This window comes from Solanum pennellii, chromosome 4 (genome assembly GCF_001406875.1).
Source record: "Solanum pennellii chromosome 4, SPENNV200".
Lineage (NCBI taxonomy): Eukaryota > Viridiplantae > Streptophyta > Magnoliopsida > Solanales > Solanaceae > Solanum > Solanum pennellii.
Window position 1 is genome coordinate 2802381 of NC_028640.1, and position 10796 is coordinate 2813176.

General features: G+C 34.5%; 2 protein-coding genes across 15 annotated transcripts in view; both read right to left on the reverse strand.

Annotated features, from left to right (window-relative positions):
- Window positions 1-1431: 1431 nt before the first annotated feature.
- Window positions 1432-7882, reverse strand: LOC107017960 (protein LNK1-like). 12 transcript variants are annotated; one of them, XM_027916377.1, is made up of 9 exons: window positions 7706-7843; window positions 6491-7067; window positions 6054-6390; window positions 3822-3984; window positions 3721-3746; window positions 3379-3597; window positions 2286-2434; window positions 1879-2008; window positions 1445-1796 (listed from the first exon to the last, which is right to left on the reverse strand). In XM_027916377.1, exons 2-9 carry the CDS (start codon window positions 6850-6852, stop codon window positions 1737-1739), a joined length of 1446 nt encoding a protein of 481 aa, XP_027772178.1. In that variant the 5' UTR covers window positions 6853-7067; window positions 7706-7843; the 3' UTR covers window positions 1445-1736. The 12 variants fall into 12 exon arrangements, 10 of the variants coding, with proteins under 10 accessions (XP_027772178.1, XP_027772176.1, XP_027772177.1 ...); XM_027916375.1 differs by having other exon boundaries at window positions 3379-3746; XM_027916376.1 differs by having other exon boundaries at window positions 3721-3984.
- Window positions 7883-8599: 717 nt separating this feature from the next.
- LOC107018328 (CD2 antigen cytoplasmic tail-binding protein 2) overlaps window positions 8600-10796 on the reverse strand; it is a 9101-nt gene continuing 6904 nt past the window's right edge. Inside the window, exons 7-11 of one of the 3 annotated variants that reach the window (XM_015218790.2) lie at window positions 10320-10568; window positions 10139-10178; window positions 9413-9490; window positions 9140-9250; window positions 8600-9069 (exon numbers count right to left, since the gene is read on the reverse strand). In XM_015218790.2, the coding sequence (XP_015074276.1) occupies window positions 9184-9250; window positions 9413-9490; window positions 10139-10178; window positions 10320-10568 (434 nt within the window). In that variant the 3' untranslated portion in view covers window positions 8600-9069; window positions 9140-9183. Of the gene's footprint in view, window positions 9251-9412; window positions 9491-10138; window positions 10179-10319; window positions 10569-10796 lie in introns of all 3 variants that reach the window. The other 2 variants (XM_027916669.1, XM_015218789.2) reach the window with 2 other exon arrangements.

The following is a 10796-nucleotide window of genomic DNA, read 5'->3' on the forward strand; positions in this document are numbered from 1 at the left end:
ATTTTATATTTTATCATAATTTTTTTCGGTTGCAATTATTTTCGTCTATTAATAGATTTTTTGGTGATGATCTCTCGTATAAAGTGAACAAAAAATATAAGTTCACTTCACCTTTGTATTTCATCATCTTATAATTTCTATAAATTTATGTAAAATCAATTTATTGGTCATTTTTTTCCTCATTAACATGGTAAATATATATTTATTCATTATGTCTTTAATAATTTTGTTCTATATGTTTGCGTCCATTCTTAAATTTAGAGCAAGAGTTCACCGCTACAATACATACTATATTATCTTAATTAGTTTATATTTTTCAACAATTTTTTATTTTGTAAACAAATAACCAAAATTAAATGAAAAGAATTGTTTGACATTGTTATTTTTACATAAAACAACATATATAAAAGAATAATATAATTGATAATTATCAACATCAGATTAGGCCTATACAAATTTGTATAACAACAAAAATTAAACGTGCAACGCACGTTTCTGAAACTAGTTTATAATACAAGTTGATTACATATTACAAAGAACAATTTATTATTCACATATAATACAAGTTTTAATGATGGTTAATACATTTATCATACATTTTAATATACTTATAATACAATTTGACAAATTTTTACCAAACAAACATAATATATTTCAGAAGAAACAATTATAATTCATATAAACTACATACATAATTCAGTTTTAATACATATTGCAGAATTAACATAGTATTGCTATAAATGGTACTCCCTCCGTTTAAAAAAGAATGACCTTATTTCCTTTATAGTCTGTTTAAAAAAAGATGAGTCCTTTCCTTTTTTGGCAACACTTTAACTTTAACTTTCCACGGGGCATGATTAAGACCACAAGATTAAAGGGCATTTTGGTACATTTAACATAACTTTAATTTAGAACCATAAGATTAAAAAGTCTTGTTTCTTTACTTAAACTCCGTTCCAAGTCAAACTTAGGCCATCCTTTTTAAAACGGAGGGAGTAATAAATAAAAAGTTATCGCTAAAATCAGTAATTATTGATTAAAATGTACCAATTTATGTAACCAAAAACCGATTTTATATTCGGAAACATTAATTTGACTGCTTTGTGAATCTAAATCTGATTTAAAAGTATTCAAAATGTATTCAAACTACATCACATAAATTAGAACGGAGAAAGTAACTTTTTTTTCCATTCCCTTGGGGAAATGCTTCTCCCTTGATGCATCGAATTAGTTCTTAATGCATTACAGCTTCTTTTGTGTACGTTTGACAAAACTTTTGATTCACTAAAGTTGCTCAAAAGCATGAAGCTATCCCCCTTTACCTGCTCAAACCCTACTTGTAGGATTACACCAAGTACCATAGTCTAGGAATGTAATTGCTAGGCAAAAGAAAAACTGAATTGACAGAAGAAGATGTAACGTGCCAAGGGATAAAACATCAAAATCATGAAACACACGAGCGTGTTATAAACATGAAATAATTTCTCATTTGAGATTCTTGATAATTTTCATACACAAACACGTAACTGTAAGCTATTTGACATAGACCCTCATTCTCATACTGTGTAGATTCTTCGAATTACACTAAACAACAAAAAAGTATATAAGTATCCATAGCAGACACTTACATGCACATACATGTAGGCGAGTCCATGCGACATAAATTGAAATAAACACAACCCATTTGTATAGAAGCCTGTTTAATATTTCATGCCTTTATCTGGTTCGGCTGCATTTTATCCAGCAGAAATCAAGTTCTCATCAATCATTGGTGGGCTGAGTAATGTCTCGAAAATCTGTTCATTGACAAGTTGCAGGGTGTGTTTGAGATACAGGTTGTTGAACATGAAATTTGGAAGCATATGCAGAAACACCTACCGTGGAAGGTGACTCCAAAGCCAAAGAATCGGTCATCACAGATGAGTTTGAAGGCCTGTGGAAGAGTAAGTGAGCAATAGATCGATCTATAGAGTTAGTGTCTGTCTCCATGTCCAAATATCCTGTGCACCTGAAATACAAGCCAATAGATGTTAAGACCACAGAAAGGAAGCCAACAGAATCTATCAAATTACCAGTATGATTACTGGTATCAAGAAAAGAAAAGTGCTTATTCAAGGTGTGACTGACTAGACCTACTTACTTTCCAAACTCGAAGGTGAGAAATGTGCTTCATAAGATCTCCACTAACTAAACCAAACATACCGTGTGCTTGAAGTATGCAAACTATGATACGGCCTATATGGGAAGTATGCATGTAGACCAAGGCATCAAGAAACAATACCAACCTGTATGCTCCATCGTCATCAAATGCTCTGCTTGTGTGTCTATCATCACCAGATCCATTATTGAGATTAGCATGTCTAAGCCTTTGTTCAGCACTCTGAGCCAACCGATACAAGCTATCCCTTATGCGTAGCTTTGTTTTTACATCCAACTAAACCAGAAGGCTCAACAGAGTGAGCTAACAAACATGCATGTACTGAAAAGAAAGTTGATTTCCAACTAAATGTACAAACTTGAAGAACCACATACCAAATCTGCTAACTGCCCCTTCCTAGCCCAAGTTTACAGGAATAACACAAAGATAGTTTCAAGACACTCAACGTTATGTCAGACTTTGGAAGGCTTTTGCACATCCGCTGATTAATAATTTAAAATAAGCAAGCAGCAAGATGATGAGGAACAGCTTTTATATTAAGGCTGTCTGTTGTACTAAATAAGCAATCAGCTCTCTGCATTGCTATCTGCAACACAAACATGCACTAAGAAAGACAAATACTCTTTTCTATATGTATATTCTTACCTATAGGCAATAGTATAGATATAGGTTACTATAGAAAAGATTTTTCTAAATAAGCCTTAGTAAAATGCCATCACTAATATGAATTATTCCAACACAAAAACTAATTTAATATGTGATCTGTATAAATATAAATAATGAATAAGAGGACCAAATGAGTTCCTATTTACTCAGCATCTTCACATGTCTCTATTAAATAACAAAGATCTCTAATTTAGAATGGTTAGAAAAAGTCAGATGTATGCACACTGCTACAGCATGCTGTGTGACAACTTTCTGAAAAAATAGAATAGTTCTCTATGACTACGTGAAGCTACAAGAGTGTGTAGCTGCACATCATTAACCTTCCCAGAATATAGGAATCTGTAAAATATGTTTGTCATTAATATTGTCCCTCGACTAAAAAACTATCTTAATCCAGATGAGAACCATCTAAAAGCATTGCACATGTCGTTTGAGCTATTGACCTACACAAATAAGGTGTGCCAAATTTGTTTACTTACTTAAAACAAACCTTGATGAAACTCATCACCAAACAATATCAAAAATGCATATTAGGTTTCATTGAGATTTTATACCCGTTCCATGACATGTTCAAGCTGATGAAAACTATCTGCCTCCTCAGAAATTTCATTCAACCCAGAACTTGTGCAAGAGCTCTCCTTTACAATAGAGGAACCTACTTCTGCTGGAATTCCCGTGCTGACACTTTCAAGATCCCTGTTGTTTTCATGCTTAATTACAGAACGTTGAAGTAGCTTGTCCACCATATTTTCATTTGTTCCTATATCAGCCACCTGAAAAGAAGGATCAGGTAAGCTTTCCATCAACTGCATCTGATTTGTCGCACAGGAGTCCTTAGCAGAAAGAGTCGCGAGACTGCTTTTTTTAGATTTGATTGTGGATAGGGTTGGACAAACCGTAGTCTGATCTGAATGACTGTAATCTGAAGATAAGTAAGAAAAGCCATCCTGAAAATACCCAAAATCAGATCCATCAACTTGCTTGTGCTGCTGAATACCTGTGGATGTGAGAGCCTGAGATCCAGTGATTGCAGTAGGATGGTTTCTCTCTTCTGGAAGGCTATCAATATAGTTGAATGTCTCCCCATTTTCCATGTAAACATGTTTTCTTTTTCCCTCAGATTGATTCTGGAGCTTAGAGTTAATTTTGTGAAGATTAATCTGCAACCCCATAAACAGATTAGAAAGAAGCAGATCATTGTGAACACTAATATCAGGATGAATGCATCAACTAGAATGTGCACATCCAGAGAGTTAGGAACTCTAGAACACTCTTACCTTACTCAACACCAGAATCAGACCAGGGTTTTAAGGTGACGGGTGCACCATTGCCTTTTAACGTAAAATAGTGGTAACGCCTAGAAAGTCCAAAGAGGGACATATATTTGTTTTGTTTAATTAGATTCATGTTTAGATATTTTGGGTTAATTCTATTCAATTTATATTGTTTTCAAATTTGAAGATAATAAACCAGTTGGACGATGAGTTCGCTTTTTATATCTTTAAGGTTCAAATTGTATTAATTAAGAGATATCCTATACTCACAGCCAATTCATGAGTACACATCTGTATCAATAATACAAGCAAAATGAATGTTGTCAGTTCGAACTTCGAACCACACCACATTAATCAATAATAGAAATAAATTTACATTTTCAATGCAGGAACCATAATCCAACCAACATGACAAGAAAAAAGTGCGTTCTTCAAAGATGGATTACAAATTACAATTTTCCAACTACTCCACCTGTCCCAACTTATGTGATGCATTTTAGGTTTTAGTTGTCCCAAAAGAAATAATGTCGTTCTGTATTTAACTTTAAAATTCTCATCTTACCGCAGTCACACAAATATCTAAGACTTGTTTTAGACCACAAATTTCAAAAGTCTTACTCTCCCTTTCAAATTTTGTGCCCAATTAAACTGCATCACATAAAATGAAACAAAGAAGAGTAACATTTATACATGAAAAAAAACGAAGGCAAATCTGTGTATACAATGTTGCAAATAGCACCTTTCCCTGTTTCACCAACTCCTGATTTTGCTTCTAAAGATTCATTTCTAGAAGAAAAATTGACGCGGAGGCCAGGGGGAGTAGGGGAAAGAGTGCCATACCGGAATAGAGGAGTCATCTTATACCCAGGCATAAAGGAGATGGAAAGGGATACCATTTCACATATGGTGGTCTGTCTGTAGGGAAAGGAATCAGAGATTTCTTTCAAGCAAGGATAGTCCGACTCAGAAGATCAAGATGAATCCAATTTTGTTATTTTTTGGTTTGTGTAAACAAGAACTCACACTGGCTACTGAATCTATCTTAGAGTGTTTAGAATATATGTAAGTGTATAGGATAGTATTTGATCAGGTTGTCATGTCTCAAATTATGGTTGTTGGATCAATCTTTATGCACTGATATATAAAATTGTTAACATTTCAAAAAAAAAAAAAAGTGCTACAAATTGCTCACCTAGTCATCCTTACCTAATTTTGCTGTGAAGATTTGTTTTTAAGGAGTAAAAAACAAGTGAAGAATCAGAAACAACAAAGAAACTAAAGAAACAGAGAACAGACTGAGGTGAGGAACAAATGAAGAAATTTGCTTCAACTGTGTTCATTACCAGAATATCTTAGCTGAAACAGTGCACCCAGTTGTCCCTTTACATGGGGGGAGCCACTTTGTTCATATATGTTTCTTGAGAAGTTTCACGCATAAAAATAGAGTCAAAACCATTGGTGCCGGCGACAGTGCACCTCATCAATGAATGTATTTCCTTGCTTAAGACAAGATTTTGGAAAAAAAAGATTGCTTATGAAAGATATAACATGAGTTTTTAGATGAGATGATGACAGATTCAACACGGTATTACCGCAGCCATATGTCCTGGGTTCGGAATTCATTGCTACCCATTAACAAAAAAGAATCTACATATGCTTGGCCCATGAAAAAGAATCAAGTTCAAATGTTAAGGACGTGTTGGAGACATAATTAAGTAAATAAAAGTGTGTTCTCTCTATCAACTTAAGATTTAAAAATGGGATGAACATGCACTTCACTGTTAAATGAACGCCAATAACACTCTATCACTAGTTCATGTGTGCATGTTAGACAAAATCTCAACTTGATTCCGCCATTTAATTAAACAATTTCAAATAGAACATCTTAAAGGTTAAGTTGAGGTGGAATAAAAGGCTAAACAGAAAGCCCGATGTACACCAAATTAATAATTTACCTTCTTTTTGGGCACTGTCTTGAAATCTGAATCACTTGAACCATTTGCAAAAGATAGATGACTCAGAACGGCTGATTCATCCTCTGATGGCATTGAACAGACAGTTTGACAGAAGAGTTGATCTTTAGTGCCAGAATCATTAATTGAACTGCCTGTTTCCTTTGGCCTGGAAGCTTCCTGCATTCCAGAGATATTTTCAAGTTCACTGGATGTTGAGAAGGGAAACTCAAAATCTGACCTCAATCCACCTCCAGATCCTTCAATAACACCAGATGACGAAAACCAACCAAGGTCATCTTCGATACTAGCTCCAACTCCAAATGTTGAATCACAACTTATGGAAGATATTATAAACAGTGAGCAATCATAAAGTATTAGTCAGTCTCCTCTGAATAAAAAAAGAAAATCATATGAATAACACTAGAGACAACAATTACCTGAACATCCTGTCAACATCCTCAAAGTTTTCCATCTCAGGCCAGTTATAATATAAGAGCTCGGTAGTACTTTTATCCTCATGATTACTATCAAGAAAACCAAGATCATCATCTGCCTGAGAAACGGGACCAAGAGGATAGCTATGCAAGTTGTCCCTAACTGCAGAATTCTTGTCATCCAGAATGGGGTTATTGGGCTGGACCTCACCGCTAATGGAGTCTACATTGTTACTTCTGGAGCAATCATTGGATGTCCTAGTATTTTCAGATGATAAACTTGAAACTTCTTCAACAGAGTCCTTATCATGTTTAGAAGGGAACACGCAATCAAGCCTACCAGCCCTCGAGTCCTTCTCCATCATTGTACTATATAAAGGAGGAACTTCTTTGGCCTTTTGCTGATTATTATATTTAAGAGTAGATTGCTCCTATGGTTCTTAATAAACCAATTATTTCACACCGGGATTTCTTACGGCTATCAGTCTGGGAGAGAAACTTCATTGGCATGTTCACAACTAGGATGTAGCACTATATGATCATCGCTAAGGCAAACTTCATCCAAAGCTACATCTTCAAGCTATAGCATCAGTTACAGAATTTTAGCTGTAAACAACTAGAGAGGATGCTTCCTTAAAATGAGTAAATCAAAAATAGAACACAGAATTTGTTTCTTTAAATTGAAATCATCATAGTTTGGATTAAGGTAAGATTATTTCCACCGTTAGAGATACGAAAGTTCTGCTCTTTACGGCTATCAATGTATTCGACAAATAAATTCTTCTCCTTCACTAAAAATCCGTTCATAAGCTGAAAATCTTCTCCTTAACTAAAATTTAATTTCCAAATTTATTTCTTCTCTTTCATTTTTCAACAAACAAAATCAGTTCATAAGCTTAAAACTCTTCTCACTTTAAGTAAACATCAATTTTCCAAAGTTACTCGTTTTTTTACAGCAAAAAAAAAAAAAAAAAAAAAAATCATTAGCTGAAAGCACTCCTCCTTATATTCATACAGCAACAAAACAACAACAAAGAAGGAACTCATTTACAAACAAATTATTCACCTCAAAATCAACTTCCAAAATTACTTGTTTTCCTTCATTTTACAGCAAACAAAATCAGTTCATAAGGTGAAAACACTCCTCCTCAAATTCACAAAGCAATAAAACTAAACCAAAAAAAACAAACAAAAAGTGTACATAAATTGAGATCTCACCACAAAAACTCTCTGAATCAAAACAGTACCTCGCCGGAAAGTGATGAATTCGCTTCGCCGGATAATAAGCAGTTGAGCTATACAACCCTAATTTGATTGCTTTGAAAATGAATAAATATATATAAAAGCAAGTGTTAGCAGATGATGACACGTTGATTTGTGTGGGAAAAGGGGAGAATCAAATTCGTGGACGAGAAAAAAAGGTTGAGATGAGATCTGTTTATATAATCTGATTGGTCCACGTATGATAAAAACTGACACGTGTCAGTTAATTTATTTGTTTATTACCGGTGGCTCAATGTTTTGTGTTAATCCACCTTTGGGATTGTGGGGTCGATTGGCTGGATAAGGGTTATAATTTCGATATAAAATATGAAATTTTTATTTTGATTTGATATTAAGTTTAAGAAAGTAAAATGAATTTTTTAAATTTTATTGCTTTAAGTTAAAAATTGTGATGAAAAATAGAAATTAAAAGTTGCTAAAAGAGGAAAGAGTTTTTTTATTTTTAAACAAACAAAAAAGGAAAGTATGATTAATAAATTGAAATGGAAGATATAATATTCTATTTTATGTTTGGTTATACATAGTTAATTAGTTGTAGAATTACTTTATCTCAATAATTTTATATAAACGAGATAAATTATGTACTTTATTACTTTTCATCTAGTGAACTAGTAAAATAAAAAATTTGGGAAGAATTTAATAAAATTACTAGAAGTAGGGTAGGCCACAAAATTTGAATTGTTGATTGTTAAATATCAAAACTCAGGTAATTTTCATAATTAGAAAAAATAATCATCAAGTATTACATGTTTATTATCAAAAAACTTACACGAATCCTTTGTTTCTTATCAATTTTAGAAAGGAAAAATGTTTATGAACTATTCGAAATAGGTAAACTTAACCCTCTATTACGTTTCCAACTTCAAAATATCAGACCAAAGAGGTCAACGGTTCAAACCGTGAAAACAACCTCTTGCAGAGATTTTGTAACGCTACGCACAATACGCCCTTGTAATTCGTCAACAGAAGTTATAGTGCACTACACTGCCTTTTCTTTTCGGTCATATCACAAATAGAACTTAAGAAACAAATAGACAACAATTTTACAGTTCGAGAGGCACTGAAAACTAGCAGCATTTTGTAGTCTATCACCACAAGATACAAGAAACAAGTTTTGTCTTCTCAACGTGCTACTAATCCACTGTACACCTGCTTGTACGTAAACGAAAAATATATCATCGCAACCATGATGTTTGCACTGAGCACTGGGCAGAAAGCAAAAAGCATTTCTCAAATACGCTGTGTTTCCGAGGGTTGAGATTCAGTAAGTTAGAGAAATGCAGCAAAGCCGTCAACCTCTGTCAAAGAAAACTATCAGTAAGTTTGACAAATGCAGCAAAGCTGTGGACCTCTGTCAAAGAAAACTACCGCCAGGACCATCACTCCTCCTCTGCATAAGAACTCGGTCTCTTTCAATTGGCGTCAGATGTAGCTTGTGGCACCTCTTGGTATATGCCCGATTCATCATTATATGAGTACCTACATTTGATACATCAATGAAAAACAGTTAACAAAAAATACTATTTGCGACAGTTCAAATCACACTACTACAATTGGGTCCACACAAATTGCGAGTAACCAATCGAAAATAGGAAGATCAATATCCCGATTTTGTCAGTTAAAACAGTTGAGTGTCATTACCATTGTCCTGATGATGCATTGCAATACAGTCCAGATGATGGATCATAATAGTAGCCCAAACTGCTGCTGTAGTAATAACTGATAGACGAAAAATACAAAAGTGTAAGAAGTTTAAGACAGCAATACAAAAAGAAATGCCTGACATAAATGACTGATTTCAACTTTGGAGGCGCAGTTCCTCAAACAATGGAATTGAAGTTCCTAGACAGATAGAACATATGAACCTTTCATGTCACTCTCAACATCCCATATCTGCTCTTATCAAGTCAATGTAGAAAGATTAGACAAGCAGGAAACCCATAGTTATTTGGTAGTCCCTGCTACTGCTAAAACAAAGGTGGATATCATATCGAGCAAACAAACTAGCATACTACCATGAACTTCCAAAATCAGTATGTAGGCAGAAACTGACAATGGAATGGCAACCCGACAGGAACACTTCTGCCAATATTAGCTTGAAAAGAATGTTGAAAGAGTATAAATTGGAACGGAAAACTCCGAAAGAACTATGTTCAAATAAATTTCACAGGATCCTCTTCCGTTAGAACTACAACATTTAGTGATTCTTTGATTGAACAAGGAAGATCCCTACAATAACCTGCGCTCCCACTTGAATCCAGTGGAATTTCAAAATGAGACGGTTTGATTTCTTATTTACTAGGATGTCTGCACACTATGAGTAGAAGGAGAAAAGTAGTGCAATGAGCTAAAAGGTAGAAAACATACCCAGAGGACTCATCAAAGACATAATCACCATGCTGATCACCTACAGTTTACATTGAGTGGGAGTCACGTATGTGAAAGGGGAATATGCTCAAAAAAAAAACTTTTAATCTCATCTCACATAAAATAATGGACTAAATTTGTCAATAATGTCAATTGTAGATGTGTTTATAGATCAAATTACCTCCATTAGGGGCAGGATTAGCTGGAGTATTTTCATCGTCTTCACCAAACATGTCAAATGCATCATCGCTCTTGCTAGCTGAGTTATATGAATTAGATGAAGCCACATCTGTCTTATGCATAGGATGTCCTTCTGCAGTAGCAGTTGACCCACTGGGGAGAAAACCTTCATCGAGAATACTATAGGGCTTAGGCTGCATTGATTCACTGGATTTACCCTGTCTTGCTCGAGCTAACTTCTCGTATCCCTCTGGATCAACACAAAATGAAAATAAGATAATACTGTCACTCATGCAGCTCAACAGAAATGTCAGCGCATGCAAGTGAAAGATTAATTGTTCTTTACTTCAGAACCCTAGCATAAAACTTAAGTCACCAACATCATCCTTATAGTAGATAAAAGGCAAAGCCAGTAACCAGAGGGGAAATACTACTTCCTGTTTTTCTGTGTCCACATTCCCCCTCCACGCCCCCCCCC